General features: G+C 37.7%; 1 protein-coding gene across 2 annotated transcripts in view; it reads right to left on the bottom strand.

The window, feature by feature from the left end:
* The window catches only part of LOC124288171, a 99,718-nt gene extending 77,507 nt beyond the window's left edge, over positions 1–22,211 (bottom strand). Inside the window, exons 1-7 of one of the 2 annotated variants that reach the window (XM_046724751.1) lie at positions 21,974–22,207; positions 20,448–20,624; positions 19,968–20,142; positions 18,389–18,671; positions 17,681–17,785; positions 5,097–5,336; positions 1,746–2,128 (exon numbers count right to left, since the gene is read on the bottom strand). In XM_046724751.1, coding sequence (XP_046580707.1) covers positions 1,811–2,128; positions 5,097–5,336; positions 17,681–17,785; positions 18,389–18,671; positions 19,968–20,142; positions 20,448–20,624; positions 21,974–22,130 — 1,455 coding nt within the window. In that variant the 5' untranslated portion in view covers positions 22,131–22,207 and the 3' untranslated portion in view covers positions 1,746–1,810. Of the gene's footprint in view, positions 1–1,745; positions 2,129–5,096; positions 5,337–17,680; positions 17,786–18,388; positions 18,672–19,967; positions 20,143–20,447; positions 20,625–21,973 lie in introns of those variants that run through there. The other variant, XM_046724752.1, reaches the window with a different exon arrangement.

Raw genomic sequence — 22,211 nt, 5'->3', positions numbered from 1 at the left:
TTTGAACATATGTGCAGTGGTTGACTTGAAAGGGGGTGTGTCTTCATGGATCAGAATATGATCTGGAAGTTGTGGATGAAAATATGTGTGTCTTTATGAATTGGATTGTGATCTGGAGGTTTTCGATGAAAATATGCACTTCGTTATGGATTGTGATCTGAGGGTTGTGGAAGAAAGGATTGTTTCTTTCTGAATTGGATTGTGATCTGGGAGTTGTGGAATAACTGGTGTGTGTTTGTGAATTGGTTTGTGATTTGCAGTTTCTCGGTAAAAATATGTTTGCCTTTATGGGTCGTATTGTGATCTGAGGGTTCTGGAAGAAAGGATGTGTGTCTTTATGAATTGGATTGTGATCTGGAGGTTCTCGATGAAAATATGCGTGTATTTATGGGTCGTATTGTGATCTGTATGTTAACTCGTTTTTACTCTCTGTATCCGACTGGAAATGTGCATTCTTTTTGACAGGTTGGCTACACTCAGTTGTTCAGAATTTATCTGTTGTCGTTAAACCGAAATAACGTACACAAACTATGTTCAGTGTTACACGTAAAGATCCGGGTTAGAATTAGTCTTCAACAACCCATACTTGTCGTAAGAGGCGACTAACGGGACCGGGTGGTCAGGTTCACTGACTTGGTTGACACATGTCATGGTATCCCCAAAACGAAACACGATTCACGTAAATAAATTTGTCAAAAGTTAACTGCCATTTCTTCCCCTTGTCATGTCATGTGGATTGGGTGGTCAGACCCAGTGACTTCGCTGACGGCGGGTCATCATAGGCCAGTGTGGGGTATTACCTATAGATCCAGAATGAATGAATGAATATTGTTTTACGCCACATCAGCAAGTTTCCAACTATTCGCGGTGAGCTGTATTGGTCAAGGGCAAATCTGGATCAAATGAAAATGTGGTGCATTCGGGCGATGTTATCTCTCAGATATGTTTTTCAGTCATCACTATAACAACATAAAGTGCCCCCGCTTGTACAGAGTAATGGATTTGTAGTGTGGCAGGTATGAAGTCATTTAAGATTTGGTTTCTTTGATTGTCTACAGTTTTAACTCAAGTAGTATCATTTTAAGCGTTAGTCAATAGTTATTTGTAGATCTTGCATAGTCTATTACGGGTATAAGGGGTGTCAAGTCATTGTGTCATCGCTTGTGTTGTGTCCTTTGACTTGTTCGGCCTCTTGTGTTGATTGGTTCTTTTAAAACACTAAAAACTACTTGCACGTCAGCCATTGCACTTCAGGAGCACTTCAGGTGCCACCAGGAGGTCATTAAATATAGTTGGTGTCACCAGGAGAAGCTCATTAAATATAGTTGGTGCCACCAGGAGAAGGTCATTAAATATAGTTGGTGCCACCAGGAGAAGGTCATTAAATATAGTTGGTGCCACCAGGAGAAGGTCATTAAATATAGTTGGTGCCACCAGGAGAAGGTCATTAAATAACCCTACTGGATCAGCGTGATCGTGATGTAACAGGCAACAATGTCGATCAGGGTGATCGTGATGTGATGAGAGTGATTGAGAGTACTGACATCCAGTGATCGAAGAAAAAAACAAAATGCCTTGAAGTTGCATGAAGATGGGATGGACTATAGCGTTATATAAATACCCATATAATAATGATAATATTCGGGTCATATTTGTAATTATGGAAACAGTGAACATTTTGTCCACTCCCTAAATCTAACTAATCCTGGTCAATCACTTGAAACGTATCTTAGAAAAATCATGCAAAAGAGTAAATCCATTTATTATATCATATGTCTAAATTTCTTAGGTAGTTTAAATACATTTCACATCACCCCAACAGGCTGGGAGAGGTATTTCTTCGGAGTGAGTCCACATAGATCCACTCCATGGCACGGTACGGCGCCAACAGCTTGCAGTAGTACATGCCAGCGAAAGATGAGATGAAGGCGTCGGCAGCTGTCACTAGAGAGGCAGAAGTTACCTCTAGCGCATTCGCTGTTTCCTTCAGATCCAAGGTCCATCCCACCCATTGGAAGCCAGTGCCAAGTTTGACGTCATCTTTGAAAACAAATTTCCTCACTGCGTGTTTCTGGTACCGAGCCCTCGCCACACTAGAGGAGGAGTTTAGAGCCAGCTGGAATGCAGCCTGTGGAAAGAGGATCAACATTCAACTACAACAATCTCCATACAGTGACACACCATGTACAACAATCTCCATACAGTGACACAACATGTACAACAATCTCCATACAGTGACATATTATGTACAACAATCTCCATACAGTGACACGACATGTACAACAATCTCCATACAGTGACACGACATGTACAACAATCTCCATACAGTGACATATTATGTACAACAATCTCCATACAGTGACACGACATGTACAACAATCTCCATACAGTGACATATTATGTACAACAATCTCCATACAGTGACACGACATGTACAACAATCTCCATACACTGACATACCATGTACAACAATCTCCATACAGTGACATATTATGTACAACAATCTCCATACAGTGACACGACATGTACAACAATCTCCATACAGTGACATACCATGTACAACAATCTCCATACAGTGACATATTATGTACAACAATCTCCATACAGTGACATATTATGTACAACAATCTCCATACAGTGACATATTATGTACAACAATCTCCATACAGTGACACGACATGTACAACAATCTCCATACAGTGACACGACATGTACAACAATCTCCATACAGTGACATATTATGTACAACAATCTCCATACAGTGACACGACATGTACAACAATCTCCATACAGTGACACGACCATGTACAACAATCTCCATACAGTGACATATTATGTACAACAATCTCCATACAGTGACACGACATATACAACAATCTCCATACAGTGACATATTATGTACAACAATCTCCATACAGTGACACGACATGTACAACAATCTCCATACAGTGACATATTATGTACAACAATCTCCATACAGTGACACGACATGTACAACAATCTCCATACAGTGACACACCATGTACAACAATCTCCATACAGTGACATATTATGTACAACAATCTCCATACAGTGACACGACATGTACAACAATCTCCATACAGTGACACGACATGTACAACAATCTCCATACAGTGACATATTATGTACAACAATCTCCATACAGTGACATATTATGTACAACAATCTCCATACAGTGACATATTATGTACAACAATCTCCATACAGTGACATATTATGTACAACAATCTCCATACAGTGACATATTATGTACAACAATCTCCATACAGTGACACGACATGTACAACAATCTCCATACAGTGACACGACATGTACAACAATCTCCATACAGTGACATACGACATGTACAACAATCTCCATACAGTGACACGACATGTACAACAATCTCCATACAGTGACATATTATGTACAACAATCTCCATACAGTGACACGACATGTACAACAATCTCCATACAGTGACATATTATGTACAACAATCTCCATACAGTGACACGACATGTACAACAATCTCCATACAGTGACATATTATGTACAACAATCTCCATACAGTGACATATTATGTACAACAATCTCCATACAGTGACATATTATGTACAACAATCTCCATACAGTGACATATTATGTACAACAATCTCCATACAGTGACACGACATGTACAACAATCTCCATACAGTGACATATTATGTACAACAATCTCCATACAGTGACACGACATGTACAACAATCTCCATACACTGACATACCATGTACAACAATCTCCATACAGTGACATATTATGTACAACAATCTCCATACAGTGACATATTATGTACAACAATCTCCATACAGTGACACGACATGTACAACAATCTCCATACAGTGACATATTATGTACAACAATCTCCATACAGTGACACGACATGTACAACAATCTCCATACAGTGACACATGTACCAGCAATCTCCATACATGTACAACAATCTCCATACAGTGACATATGTACAACAATCTCCATACAGTGACACGACATGTACAACAATCTCCATACAGTGACATATTATGTACAACAATCTCCATACAGTGACACGACATGTACAACAATCTCCATACAGTGACATATTATGTACAACAATCTCCATACAGTGACATATTATGTACAACAATCTCCATACAGTGACACGACATGTACAACAATCTCCATACACATTACAGTACAACAATCTCCATACAGTACAACTGTATATATGTACAATCTCCATACACTGACATACCATGTACAACAATCTCCATACAGTGACATATTATGTACAACAATCTCCATACACTGACACACCATGTACAACAATCTCCATACAGTGACATATTATGTACAACAATCTCCATACAGTGACATATTTCCAACCTCATATTTAATAATTACTCATGTGTAATATATTTAATTCAACATTTTAAGCGAAACTCGTGGCATATCACATCGTTCTTCGCCTCCATTACCTCTCCATTATCCCTGCCAGCTTCCGGTTCAACGGAGTGAAGGAACACGAATACACAGAAATTAAAAAGAAATATCATATTGCCTAATTTTACCATTAAACTGTTTAAGATTATTTTTCTTATCTGCCGTCGACATTGTCAGAATCTTCGTAACATTTATTCTACAAAAAAACTTCTGACGTCGTGGGCGAATGAAGCATGGGAGATAACTCCGCAAGTATTCCATTTGGCGGACATGTGATTCAACAAGCTTATTTAGATTTACGTCGTGATATGCCACGAGTTAAGCTTAAAATGTTGACTTAAATATATTATACGTGAGTAATTATTAAATATGAGGTTGGAAATCTGAGACCACAACCCTGTGAGGAAATGGCTGTCTACTTTTGATATTTTATTCTGATATTAAAACTAGTTTTGAAACCGAAGTGAGGAAAGTACGTTGCCAACGTTTGCTCGCTTCGCTCGCATGTAGGAAGACTGGTCAGTTTCTCTTTGTTGCGCAAACCGAACATTGCTGTCTAAGTGCGGGAAGAAGTCGAATTTAGATTCTGCTGGATGAGTGACATGAGATGCTCACATTAGGAAAACAGTCTCTCACCTCGTTGATGTCCTTGCATGTGATGGTGGGACCTGGTCCGGCCTTGACCCCCGACATAGACTTTACGACTGCCTCGCGTGTCTTCATCTTGGCCTCGAGTTGATCTGGTGAAGCTTTGTTTGTGGAGACATCCAGGGGGTTGAGAGGCAGGGAGACGTGGGTGACGGTGTCGACGATGTTGGTGCCTGTGTCTGCCTTTGCCAGCAAAAACGCAGGCTCACCCTCCTCCTTGCTGGTTACCTGTTTTACACAGGTATACAGTAACTGATCTTTACGTGTTATACACTAATATACAAGACATGATCCTTATGTGTTATACACTGATATACAACAGTTGACCTTTATGTGTTATACACATATATACAACAGTTGACCTTTGTGTGCTATACACAGATATACAACAGTTGACCTTAGAGTGCTATACACAGATATACAACAGTTGACTTGTGTGTTATATACACATATATACAACAGTTGACCTTTGTGTGTTATACACAGATATACAACAGTTGACCTTAGAGTGCTATACACAGATATACAACAGTTGACTTGTGTGTGTTATACACATATATACAACAGTTGACCTTTGTGTGTTATACACAGATATACAACAGTTGACCTATATGTGTTATACACAGATATACAACAGTTGACCTTAGAGTGCTATACACAGATATACAACAGTTGACCTTTGTGTGTTATACACAGATATACAACAGTTGACCTTTATGTGTGTTATACACACATATACAACAGTTGACCTTTATGTGTTATACGCTGATATACAACAGTTGACTAGTGTGTGTTATGCACACATATACAACAGTTGACCTTTGTGTGTTATACACAGATATACAACAGTTGACCTTTGTGTGTTATACACAGATATACAACAGTTGACCTTTTGTGTGTTATACACAGATATACAACAGTTGACCTTTATGTGTTATACACACATATACAACAGTTGACTTGTGTGTGTTATACACAGATATACAACAGTTGACCGTTATGTGTTATACACAGATATACAACAGTTGACCTATATGAGTTATACACAGATATACAACAGTTGACCTTTGAGTGCTATACACAGATATACAACAGTTGACCTTTGTGTGTTATACACAGATATACAACAGTTGACCTTTATGTGTTATACACACATATACAACAGTTGACCTTTATGTGTTATACACAGATATACAACAGTTGACTTGTGTGTGTTATACACACATATACAACAGTTGACCTTAGAGTGCTATACACAGATATACAACAGTTGACCTTTGTGTGTTATACACAGATATACAACAGTTGACCTTTATGTGTTATACACACATATACAACAGTTGACCTTTATGTGTTATACACAGATATACAACAGTTGACTTGTGTGTGTTATACACACATATACAACAGTTGACCTTTATGTGTTATACACAGATATACAACAGTTGACCTTTATGTGTTATACACACATATACAACAGTTGACCTTTATGTGTTATACATCGATATACAACAGTTGACCTTTGTGTGTTATACACAGATATACAACAGTTGACCTTTGTGTGTTATACACATATATACAACAGTTGACCTTTGTGTGTTATACACATATATACAACAGTTGACCTTTGTGTGTTATACACAGATATACAACAGTTGACCTTAGAGTGCTATACACAGATATACAACAGTTGACTTGTGTGTGTTATACACATATATACAACAGTTGACCTTTGTGTGTTATACACAGATATACAACAGTTGACCTTAGAGTGTTATACACAGATATACAACAGTTGACTTGTGTGTGTTATACACATATATACAACAGTTGACCTTTGTGTGTTATACACAGATATACAACAGTTGACCTATATGTGTTATACACAGATATACAACAGTTGACCTTAGAGTGCTATACACACATATACAACAGTTGACCTTTATGTGTTATACGCTGATATACAACAGTTGACTAGTGCGTGTTATGCACACATATACAACAGTTGACCTTTGTGTGTTATACAGTGCTATGATATACAACAGTTGACCTTTTGTGTTATACATGGTTGATATACAACAGTTGACCTTTGTTTGTGTTATACACAGATATACAACAGTTGACCTTTATGTGTTATACACATATGTGATATACAACAGTTGACCTTTATGTGTGTTATACACAGATATACAACAGTTGACTTGTGTGTGTTATACACAGATATACAACAGTTGACCTTTGTGTGTTATACACAGATATACAACAGTTGACCTTTATGTGTTATACACAGATATACAACAGTTGACCTTTATGTGTTATACACAGATATACAACAGTTGACCTTTATGTGTTATACATCGATATACAACAGTTGACCTTTGTGTGTTATACACAGATATACAACAGTTGACCTTTGTGTGTTATACACTGATATACAACAGTTGACCTTTGTGTGTTATACACTGATATACAACAGTTGACCTTTGTGTGTTATACACAGATATACAACAGTTGACCTTTGTGTGTTATACACAGATATACAACAGTTGACCTTTGTGTATTGTACACTGATATACAACTGTTGACCTCTGTGTGTTATACACTGATATACAACAGTTGACATTTGTGTATTATACACAGATATACAACAGTTGACCTTTGTGTGTTATACACATATATACAACAGTTGACCTTTATGTGTTATACATTGATATACAACAGTTGACCTTTGTGTGTTATACACTGATATACAACAGTTGACCTTTGTGTATTATACACTGATATACAACAGTTGACCTATGTGTGTTATACACAGATATACAACAGTTGACCTTAGAGTGCTATACACAGATATACAACAGTTGACCTTTATGTGTTATACACAGATATACAACAGTTGACCTTTATGTGTTATACACAGATATACAACAGTTGACCTTTGTGTGTTATACACATATATACAACAGTTGACCTTGTGTGTGTTATACACACATATACAACAGTTGACCTTTATGTGTTATACACATATATACAACAGTTGACCTTTATGTGTGTTATACACAGATATACAACAGTTGACCTTTATGTGTTATACATCTATATACAACAGTTGACCTTTGTGTGTTATACACTGATATACAACAGTTGACCTTTGTGTTATACACATATATACAACAGTTGACCTTTGTGTGTTATACACTGATATACAACAGTTGACCTTTGTGTGTTATACACAGATATACAACAGTTGACCTTTGTGTGTTATACACTGATATACAACAGTTGACCTGTGTGTGTTATACACTGATATACAACAGTTGACCTTTGTGTTATACACAGATATACAACAGTTGACCTTTATGTGTTATACACTGATATACAACAGTTGACCTTTATGTGTTATACATCGATATACAACAGTTGACCTTTGTGTGTTATACACAGATATACAACAGTTGACCTTTGTGTGTTATACACATATATACAACAGTTGACCTTTGTGTGTTATACACTGATATACAACAGTTGACCTTTGTGTGTTATACACATATATACAACAGTTGGCCTTTGTGTGTTATACACAGATATACAACAGTTGACCTTTGTGTATTGTACACTGATATACAACTGTTGACCTCTGTGTGTTATACACTGATATACAACAGTTGACATTTGTGTATTATACACTGATATACAACAGTTGACCTTTGTGTGTTATACACAGATATACAACAGTTGACCTTTATGTGTTATACATCGATATACAACAGTTGACCTTTGTGTATTGTACACTGATATACAACTGTTGACCTTAGAGTGCTATACACAGATATACAACAGTTGACTTGTGTGTGTTATACACATATATACAACAGTTGACCTTTGTGTGTTATACACAGATATACAACAGTTGACCTATATGTGTTATACACAGATATACAACAGTTGACCTTAGAGTGCTATACACAGATATACAACAGTTGACCTTTGTGTGTTATACACAGATATACAACAGTTGACCTTTATGTGTTATACATCGATATACAACAGTTGACCTTTGTGTGTTATACACTGATATACAACAGTTGACCTTTGAGTGTTATACACAGATATACAACAGTTGACTTGTGTGTGTTATACACATATATACAACAGTTGACCTTTGTGTGTTATACACAGATATACAACAGTTGACCTATATGTGTTATACACAGATATACAACAGTTGACCTTTGAGTGTTATACACAGATATACAACAGTTGACCTTTATGTGTTATACACTGATATACAACAGTTGACCTTTATGTGTTATACATCGATATACAACAGTTGACCTTAGAGTGTTATACACAGATATACAACAGTTGACCTTTATGTGTTATACACACATATACAACAGTTGACTTGTGTGTGTTATACACAGATATACAACAGTTGACCGTTATGTGTTATACACAGATATACAACAGTTGACCTATATGTGTTATACACAGATATACAACAGTTGACCTTTAGAGTGTATATACGCACATATACAACAGTTGACCTTTATGTGTTATACACTGATATACAACAGTTGACCTATGTGTGTTATACACTGATATACAACAGTTGACATTTGTGTATTATACACTGATATACAACAGTTGACCGTTATGTGTTATACACAGATATACAACAGTTGACCTTTATGTGTTATACACAGATATACAACAGTTGACCTTTATGTGTTATACACAGATATACAACAGTTGACTTGTGTGTGTTATACACACATATACAACAGTTGACCTTTATGTGTTATACACAGATATACAACAGTTGACCTTTATGTGTTATACACTGATATACAACAGTTGACCTTTATGTGTTATACATCGATATACAACAGTTGACCTTTGTGTGTTATACACAGATATACAACAGTTGACCTTTGTGTGTTATACACATATATACAACAGTTGACCTTTGTGTGTTATACACTGATATACAACAGTTGACCTTTGTGTGTTATACACATATATACAACAGTTGGCCTTTGTGTGTTATACACAGATATACAACAGTTGACCTTTGTGTATTGTACGCTGATATACAACTGTTGACCTCTGTGTACAACAGATATGCAACAGTTGACTTTATTGTATTATACACAGATATACAACAGTTGACCTTTAGTGTGTTATACACACATATACAACAGTTGACCTTTATGTGTTATACATTGATATACAACAGTTGACCTTTGGTGTTATACACTGATATACAACAGTTGACTGTTATTGTGTTATACACAGATATACAACAGTTGACCTTTGTGTGTTATACACGAGATATACAACAGTTGACCTTTGTGTGTTATACACTGATATACAACAGTTGACCTTTGTGTGTTATACACAGATATACAACAGTTGACCTTATGTGTTATACACTGATATACAACAGTTGACCTTTGTGTGTTATACACAGATATACAACAGTTGACCTTTGTGTGTTATACACAGATATACAACAGTTGACCTGTGTGTGTTATACACAGATATACAACAGTTGACCTTTGTGTGTTATACACAGATATACAACAGTTGACCTGTTATACACATTATACATTGATATACAACAGTTGACCTTTATATTGTTGTTATACAGATGATATACAACAGTTGACCTTTGTGTGTTATACACTGATATACAACAGTTGACCTTTGTGTGTTATACACAGATATACAACAGTTGACCTTTGTGTGTTATACACTGATATACAACAGTTGACCTTTGTGTGTTATACACAGATATACAACAGTTGACCTTTGTGTGTTATACACTGATATACAACAGTTGACCTTTGTGTGTTATACACTGATATACAACAGTTGACCTTTGTGTGTTATACACTGATATACAACAGTTGACCTGTGTGTGTTATACACAGATATACAACAGTTGACCTTTATGTGTTATACACAGATATACAACAGTTGACCTTTATGTGTTATACACACATATACAACAGTTGACCTTTATGTGTTATACACAGATATACAACAGTTGACCTTTATGTGTTATACACAGATATACAACAGTTGACCTTTGTGTGTTATACACATATATACAACAGTTGACCTTTGTGTGTTATACACTGATATACAACAGTTGACCTTTGTGTGTTATACACAGATATACAACAGTTGACCTTTGTGTGTTATACACTGATATACAACAGTTGACCTTTGTGTGTTATACACAGATATACAACAGTTGACCTTTGTGTGTTATACACAGATATACAACAGTTGACCTTTGTGTGTTATACACTGATATACAACAGTTGACCTTTGTGTGTTATACACTGATATACAACAGTTGACATTTGTGTGTTATACACTGATATACAACAGTTGACCTTTGTGTGTTATACACAGATATACAACAGTTGACCTTTATGTGTTATACATCGATATACAACAGTTGACCTTTGTGTATTATACACTGATATACAACAGTTGACCTTTGTGTGTTATACACAGATATACAACAGTTGACCTTTATGTGTTATACATTGATATACAACAGTTGACCTTTGTGTGTTATACACTGATATACAACAGTTGACCTTTGTGTATTATACACTGATATACAACAGTTGACCTATGTGTGTTATACACAGATATACAACAGTTGACCTTAGAGTGCTATACACAGATATACAACAGTTGACCTTTATGTGTTATACACAGATATACAACAGTTGACCTTTATGTGTTATACACAGATATACAACAGTTGACCTATATGTGTTATACACATATATACAACAGTTGACTTGTGTGTGTTATACACACATATACAACAGTTGACCTTTATGTGTTATACACATATATACAACAGTTGACCTTTATGTGTTATACACACATATACAACAGTTGACCTTTATGTGTTATACATCTATATACAACAGTTGACCTTTGTGTGTTATACACTGATATACAACAGTTGACCTTTGTGTTATACACATATATACAACAGTTGACCTTTGTGTGTTATACACTGATATACAACAGTTGGCCTTTGTGTGTTATACACAGATATACAACAGTTGACCTTTGTGTGTTGTACACTGATATACAACGGTTGACCTGTGTGTGTTATACACTGATATACAACAGTTGACATTTGTGTTATACATAGATATACAACAGTTGACCTTTATGTGTTATACACACATATACAACAGTTGACCTTTATGTGTTATACATCGATATACAACAGTTGACCTTTGTGTGTTATACACAGATATACAACAGTTGACCTTTGTGTGTTATACACATATATACAACAGTTGACCTTTGTGTGTTATACACTGATATACAACAGTTGACCTTTGTGTGTTATGCACATATATACAACAGTTGACCTTAGTGTTATGTGTGTACAACAGTATACACTGTTGTTCCTCTGTGTGTTATATACTGATATACAACAGTTGACCTTGTGTGTTATACACTGATATACAACAGTTGACCTACAACAGTTGTGTGTTATACGTTGATATGCAACAGTTGACCTTTGACCTCATGTGTTATACACAGATATACAACAGTTGACTTATGTGTGCTATGCACAGTTGACAACAGTTGACCGGTATTGTGTTATGCACATATATGACAACGGATTGACCTGTGTGTGTTATGCACATGATATACAACAGTTGACCTTTGTGTGTTATACACGGATATGCAACAGTTGACCTTGTGTGTTATACGCACAGATATACAACAGTTGACCTTTGTGTGTTATACACATATACAACAGTTGACCTTTATGTGTTATACATTGATATACAACAGTTGACCTTTGTGTGTTATACACGATATACAACAGTTGATCTTGTGTTATACACATATATACAACAGTTGACCTTTTGTGTGTTATACACGCATATACAACAGTTGACCTTTGTGTATTTATGCACAGATATACAACAGTTGACCTTGTGTGTTGTACACAGATATGCAACGGTTGACCTTTGTGTGTTATACACTGCATATGCAACAGTTGACCTTTGTGTGTTATACGCATATATACAACAGTTGACCTATATGTGTTATACATGATATACAACACATTTATGTGTTATACATCGATATACAACAGTTGACCTTTGTGTGTTATGCATATATGCAACAGTTGACCTTTGTGTGTTATACATCGATATACAACAGTTGACCTTTTGTGTGTTACACTTTGATATACAACCGGTTGACCTCTGTGTGTTATGCACAGATATGCAACAGTTGACACTTTGTGTGTTATACACAGATATACACAACAGTTGACCTTTGTGTGTTATACACTGATATATACAACAGTTGACCTTTATGTGTTATACATCGATATGCAACAGTTGACCTTTGTGTGTATTATGCACGGATATGCAACAGTTGACCTTTGTGTGTTATACACAGATATATACAACAGTTGACCAGTGTGATTATACACTGATATACAACAGTTGACCTGTGTGTGTTATACACATATATACAACAGTTGACCTTTGTGTGTTATACACAGATATACAACAGTTGACCTGTGTGTGTTATACACTGATATACAACAGTTGACCTCTGGCATGTGTTATACACTGATATACAACAGTTGACCTGGTGTGTGTTATACGCTGATATACAACAGTTGACCTTTGTGTGTTGTACGCATGATATACAACAGTTGACCTTTATGTGATATACAACAGTTGACCTTTGTGTGTTATGCACTGATATACAACGGTTGACCTTTGTGTGTTATGCACTGATATACAACAGTTGACATTTGTGTGTTATGCAGATATACAACAGTTGACCTTGTTGTGTGTTATACACAGATATCACAACAGTTGACCTTTGTGTGTTATGCACAGATATACAACAGTTGACCTTTGTGTGTTATACACGGATATACAACAGTTGACCTTTATGTGTTTATGCACGGATATACAACAGTTGACCTTTATGTGTTATACACAGATATACAACAGTTGACTTTGTGTGTTATACGCATATACAACAGTTGACCTTTGTGTGTTATACACACATATACAACAGTTGACCTATGTGTTATACACAGATATGCAACAGTTGACCTTAGTATGTGTTATGCACGGATATACAACAGTTGACCTTTGTGTGTTATGCACTGATATGCAACAGTTGACCTTTGTGTGTTATACACATATATACAACAGTTGACCGTATGTGTTATACATCGATATACAACAGTTGACTGTGTATTGTGCACAGATATACAACAGTTGACCTTTGGTGTTATACACAGATATACAACAGTTGACCTATCTGTAGTGTTATACACATATATACAACAGTTGACCTGTTTGTGTTATACACAGATATACAACAGTTGACTTGTATGTGTTATACAGATATACAACAGTTGACCTTTATGTGTTATACAATCGATATACAACAGTTGACCTTTATGTGTTATGATATGCAACAGTTGACCTTTATGTGTTATACATCGATATACAACAGTTGACCTTTGTGTGTTATACACAGATATACAACAGTTGACCTTTGTGTGTTATACACATATGCAACAGTTGACCTTTATGTGTGTTATACACTGATATACAACAGTTGACCTTTGTGTGTTATACACACATATACAACAGTTGGCCTTTGTGTGTTATACACAGATATACAACAGTTGACCTTTGTGTATTGTACACTGATATACAACTGTTGACCTCTGTGTGTTATACACTGATATACAACAGTTGACATTTGTGTATTATACACTGATATACAACAGTTGACCTTTGTGTGTTATACACAGATATACAACAGTTGACCTTTATGTGTTATACATCGATATACAACAGTTGACCTTTGTGTATTGTACACTGATATACAACTGTTGACCTCTGTGTGTTATACACAGATATACAACAGTTGACCTTAGAGTGCTATACACAGATATACAACAGTTGACTTGTGTGTGTTATACACATATATACAACAGTTTATACACAGATATAGTTGACTATGTGTGTTATACGCAGATATACAACAGTTGACCTTTATGTGTTATACACAGATATACAACAGTTGACCTTTGTGTGTTATACACAGATATACAACAGTTGACCTTTGTGTGTTATACACAGATATACAACAGTTGACCTTTATGTGTTATACACAGATATACAACAGTTGACCTTTATGTGTTATACACAGATATACAACAGTTGACTTGTGTGTATTGTTTGACATATTTGTGTGTTATACACAGATATACAACAGTTGTTGCTATACACAGATATACAACAGTTGGTGTGTTGTTACACGTATATACAACAGTTGACCTTATGTGTTATACATCGATATACAACAGTTGACCTTGTGTATTGTGTTATGCACTGATATACAACAGTTGACCTTTATGTGTTATACACATGTATATACAACAGTTGTGTAATTATACAGATATACAACAGTTGACCTTTGTGTGTTATGCACAGATATACAACAGTTGACCTTTAGAGTGTTATACACACATATGCAACAGTTGACCTTTGTGTGTTATACACTGATATACAACAGTTGACTGTGTGTGTTATACGCTGATATACAACAGTTGACCTTTGTGTGTTATACACTGATATACAACAGTTGACCTTTGTGTGTTATACACAGATATACAATAGTTGACCTTTATGTGTTATACACAGATATACAACAGTTGACCTTTGTGTGTTATACATAGATATACAACAGTTGACAGCACATTGTTATACACTGATATACAACAGTTGACCTGTGTGTGTTATACACTGATATACAACAGTTGACATTTGTGTTATACACAGATATACAACAGTTGACCTTTATGTGTTATACACACATATACAACAGTTGACCTTTATGTGTTATACATCGATATACAACAGTTGACCTTTGTGTGTTATACACACATATACAACAGTTGACCTTTATGTGTTATACACAGATATACAACAGTTGACCTTTATGTGTTATACATCGATATACAACAGTTGACCTTTGTGTGTTATACACAGATATACAACAGTTGACCTTTGTGTGTTATACACTGATATACAACAGTTGACCTTTGTGTGTTATACACATATATACAACAGTTGGCCTTTGTGTGTTATACACAGATATACAACAGTTGAGTATTATACACTGATATACAACTGTTGACCTTTGTGTATTATACACTGATATACAACAGTTGACCTTTGTGTGTTATTATACACTGATATACAACAGTTGACCTTTGTGTGTTATATACACTGATATACAACAGTTGACCTTTATGTGTTATACATCGATATACAACAGTTGACCTTTGTGTGTTATACACTGATATACAACAGTTGACCTTTGTGTTATTGTACACTGATATACAACAGTTGACCTTTGTGTATTATACACTGATATACAACAGTTGAGATATGTGTTAGTTGATATACTTAGTTGACCTTAGAGTGCTATACACAGATATACAACAGTTGACCTTTATGTGTTATACACGGATATACAACAGTTGACCTTTATGTGTTATACACTTTGATATACAACAGTTGACCTCTATGTGTTATACACATATATACAACAGTTGACTTGTGTGTGTTATACACACATATACAACAGTTGACCTTTATGTGTTATACACATATATACAACAGTTGACCTTTATGTGTTATACACACATATACAACAGTTGACCTTTATGTGTTATACATCTATATACAACAGTTGACCTTTGTGTGTTATACACTGATATACAACAGTTGACCTTTGTGTTATACACATATATACAACAGTTGACCTTTGTGTGTTATACACTGATATACAACAGTTGGCCTTTGTGTGTTATACACAGATATACAACAGTTGACCTTTGTGTGTTGTACACTGATATACAACTGTTGACCTGTGTGTGTTATACACTGATATACAACAGTTGACATTTGTGTTATACATAGATATACAACAGTTGACCTTTATGTGTTATACACACATATACAACAGTTGACCTTTATGTGTTATACATCGATAGACAACAGTTGACTTGTGTGTGTTATACACACATATACAAGAGTTGACCTTTATGTGTTATACACACATATACAACAGTTGACCTTTATGTGTTATACACTGATATACAACAGTTGACCTTTGTGTTATACACTGATATACAACAGTTGACCTTTATGTTTTATACACTGATACACAACGGTTGACCTTGTGTTTTACACACATATACAACGGTTGACCTCCTCGATATGTCATACACGAATATACAAGCTACCGTTACTGATTCTCATGACGAAGCATACAACTTTATTGATTATTACTCTTCGACCTATCGACTCTTACATCGTTATGTCGCTTGTAAGATTGTTAGCGGTGTAAGAATCTACAACGAAACACCGCTCTGTGCATGAAGTTGTCATCCATGAAAACGCATGCTTCGCTATTGACTCACGAACTTCTAGAATGCTGACGCACCATTGCCTTACCTTCAGCGTCTTGGCGATGTCGCCTAGCAACATTTTCTGGGCTTGGATGGTCCAGCCGGACATATTCTGGTCATTCATGTCCAGAGTCTTGAGGGTGAGCAGCGGCTGTGATGAGAATGGGGATTGTGATGAATGAGGCAACCATATGTCATTTTGTTGGTTTTGTTTGCTGTTTAAGGCTACATTCAGCAATATTCCCAACAAATGATGATGGTCTGTAAATAATCCAGCCTGGACGAGGATTCCCAGTGGCTGACATTAGGGATGTGCTATATTTAGACTTGTGCTATATTTGGAAGGAGGGTTTTAGACAGGGTACTACAACCCTAAGAGTTTTTCTATCATATTCTGACCCAGGGAGTTCCATAATCTTCTTTTTCTTTGTAACATAAGAGAGGATAAACCATGCCTCACATTCTAAGACGAGCAATTTGTGTAGAGATCGTTCTTGTCCTGGATCCTCAGCCCAGGGCTAGTTTTGAAACTTGACCACTGTTGTAGTGCCGTGAATACTCACTACTTTTGTATTACACTGCCTGGGAATGTTTCCTGCCACTCAGTGCTGCCACTGTAATCGTGTTGTAGTCATCTCACATTGTTGTGATTTCAGCCTGTGATTCAGCACTACTCATAATACAAGGTAGCTTGCCTGGCCTTGTGTCACACAAGAAGGAACCATTTACAGGTTGTGTGTCTAAAACCTCTTACTTTCATGATGCGACTAGTAGCGTCATACGCCAGCTTGAGGGCGGCCTTGGCCTTCGTGACGTCGGTCTGCGGCTGCTGAAGCGTTGCAACCAGGAAGTTATTGCAGTGCTGCGCAATCACGTTGTGCGCTGTTGCTTCACTGACTTCTGCGGGAAGGTCGACCTTGAGGACCCCGGAGGGCATGGTGCCGGATGCGAACTGGGCGTGGTTGATGCCAGACATGATGACGACGGGGGTACGGTACATAGCGTTGGCGTTCTTGGCAACGTCGCTCTGTAACTCTCTGGAATACACGTTGTTCACAAAGTATTAAACAATGCATGAGGGCGGTTAAACATACACTTAGTTACTTGATGGAGGTTCCTTAAACAAATCACAGGACACCGTGACGCTGATTTAAACGGGGAAAGCAGGAGTTCGTGTTTTATGGATGAAACAAACATACGCGGATTCACGCAAGGAAAATTAGACATGCACAACGTCGACTTAACGGGCATAAAAACAAAATATAGCCGGGGGTGATGTGACGGAGGTGTGAACAAACATACACACAGTGACGTGACGAGTGTGTGAACAACCGTGACGGAGGTGTGAACACACATGGACACAGCGACGTGACGAGTGTGTAAAGAACCCAGAGGGAAGTGTCACAACACACATACACACAGTGACGTGACGAGTGTGTAAACAACCGTGACATAGGTGTGAACACACGTACACACAGTGACGTGACGAGTGTGTAAACAACCGTGACATAGGTGTGAACACACACAGTGAAGTCACGAGTGTTTAAACAGCCGTGACGTAGGTGTGAATACATATGGACACAGGGATGTGACGAGTGTATGAACAAAGTGTCACAACTCACATACACACAGTGACGTGACGAGTGTGTAAACAACAGTGACGGAGGTGTGAACACACTCAATGACGTGACGAGTGTCTAAACAACCATGGCGGAGGTGTGAACACACACAGTGACGTGACGAGTGTGTAAACAACCGTGACGTAGGTGTGAACACAGTCACGTGACGAGTCTGTAAACAACAGTGATGGAGGTTTAAACAGACATACACACAGTGACGTGTGTGTAAACGACCGTGACGTAGGTGTGAACACACACACAGTGATCTGAAGAGTGTGTAAGCAACCGTGTCATAGGTGTAAGTCACATACACGTGACGAGTGTGTAAACAACCGTGGCGGAGGTGTGAACGCACACTGACGCGGCGAGTGTGTAAGCAACCGTGACGGAGGTGTGAACACACACAGTGACGTGACGAGTGTGTAAACAACCGTGACGTAGGTGTGAACACACATCTCATAAGCCATTGAACTGAATAGTAACCAATAAGTCTGTTACAATGATTTGTAAAATTTCCAACCTCGTACAGTGGGGTACAAATAATGGCTCGAAAAAATGAACATATGAACAAAGACATTAAGTGTAAAACGGGAATTTTGTCGTGTTTTCTTTCCATTAATACCTATGTAACATCATCCATATACATTGTATATTTGGGTCTCGTAACTACAGCGATCTTCAGGGATACGACAAAGAAATGATCCTTGGACTTACTGGAAGCTGTCGGCGATCCTGGTGATACGAGTGTTACCGTCCAGGTCACCGGAGATAGTGAGGACAGGAAGAGGATACTGGGACAGGGGATTCCCCTTGGTGATGTAGGACGCCAGCAGCAGGATGCCCTTTAACTGTTTGGCATGAGACTTCCCATGATTTCCAACAAAGACGCCTTTCAAGAGAGAGTAATGTGTGTGTTTGTTTGTTTTACAATTCAGTTGTGATCAAACCATTCCCAAGACCTCTGCATGCTAGTTTTGCTCACACCATTGTCGAGTTTCAATTCTTGATTTAAAGAGATATTTCTTACTCAAAGGGAGATGTTTTCACAACATTCAAATTGCACAGAAAATATACTTGCTTGTTTTCGAATCTTGTTGTTATTGTGGCAAAATATGTAAAACATTTTGCCGCGCGAGTGATTATCATGTTTACATGTCTGTGTTTGACTCTGACAAAATCAGATTGACGTAATACCTCCGAGACTGTGTCCTGCCAAGAAGACGTTGTCTGACGTCATTCCGCTCTTCCGGAGCTGCGCAATGGCGTCCGTCACAGCTCCCGACAGCTGTATGGGATTCGGGAGATCACCGATAAACCCTTCTAGAACAGCTACCCAGAGTTTCAGGGGAGACGACTTCTGTATTTCCTGCGCTGTGTTAGACAAAGGTGGTTTTATTTGATAAAATCATTCCATTGACATTTCTCAATTACACAGTCCAACCTACAACTATCTGTCTTTAGAATTGCCTTGAAATATAGGGGCACATGCAACAACATCGGAGTATTAGAGTATTCCGGAAACGTAGAGCCACTGAATTTTAATATGTAAGTGGAATATCTTGATATATAGGGGCGCATGCATCAACCTGCAATTACCTTAGATCGATCGAGGTACAAAATTATATCTACCTGGGACAAGAGTATCTATAAGATATTTAGGGACACGTGTATCGGCCCACCACTAGGATGAGCTACATGTATAGGAGCACATGTAGCGACGCATAACAAGAATACCCAACGCGTATAGGGGCACACGTAGCTACACATCACAAGAATACCCAACACGTGTAGGGGCACATGTAGCGAAACATTATAAGAATACCCAACACGTATAGGGGCACATGTAGCGAAACATTATAAGAATACCCAACATGTATAGGGGCACATGTAGCGACACATCACAAGTATACCCATTATGTATAGGGGCACATGTAGAGACACACTATAAGAATACCAAACGCGTATAGGGGCACATGTAGCAACACATCACAAGATCACCCATCATGTATAGGGGCACATGTAGCGACACATCACAAGAACACCCATCATGTATAGGGGCACATGTAGCGACACATCACAAGATCACCCATCATGTATAGGGACACATGTAGCGACACATCACAAGAACACCCATCATGTATTGGGGCACATGTAGCGACACACTATAAGAATACCCAACACGTATAGGGGCACATGTAGCAACACCTCACAAGAACACCCATTATGTATTGGGGCACATGTAGCGACACATCACAAGAATACCCATCACGTATAGGGGCACATGTAGCTACACATCACAAGAATACCCATCACGTATAGGGGCACATGTAGCGACACATCACAAGAATACCCAAGACGTATAGGGGCACACGTAGCGACACATCACAAGAATACCCAAGACGTATAGGGGCACATGTAGCGACACATCACAAGAATACCCAACACGTATAGGGGCACACGTAGCGACACATCACAAGAATACCCATCACGTATAGGGGCACATGTAGCGACACATCACAAGAATACCCAACACGTATAGGGGCACACGTAGCGACACATCACAAGAATACCCAACACGTATAGGGGCACATGTAGCGGGGGCACACGTAGCGACACATCACAAGAATACCCAACACGTATAGGGGCACATGTAGCGACACATCACAAGAATACCCAACACGTATAGGGGCACACGTAGCGACCAGCCATTAGAATCCTACCTAGAGGGATATACTGCTGTCCCTTCACGTAGGCCCCGGGCACGATGATTAGGGCAGCCTCGGGGGCCTGTTTGGCCTGTGGGGTCAAGATGTGGGGGGTGACTGCGAGGGCCGTGCCCAGGACCGAAGTCAGCAACAGCAGCGTCGTCGTCGTCATGTTGGGAGCTGCACCAGGTACTGTGGGAGACGGCAGAGTCTTGTCACCGTGTTTTTGATATCTTACTTATGTAAATTGATA

This window comes from Haliotis rubra, unplaced genomic scaffold (assembly GCF_003918875.1).
Source record: "Haliotis rubra isolate DU_JTF1 unplaced genomic scaffold, ASM391887v1 Scf413, whole genome shotgun sequence".
Classification (NCBI taxonomy): Eukaryota; Metazoa; Mollusca; class Gastropoda; order Lepetellida; family Haliotidae; genus Haliotis; species Haliotis rubra.
The sequence above is the reverse complement of the archived record's forward strand: the minus strand, read 5'-3'. Positions and strand labels throughout refer to the sequence as shown.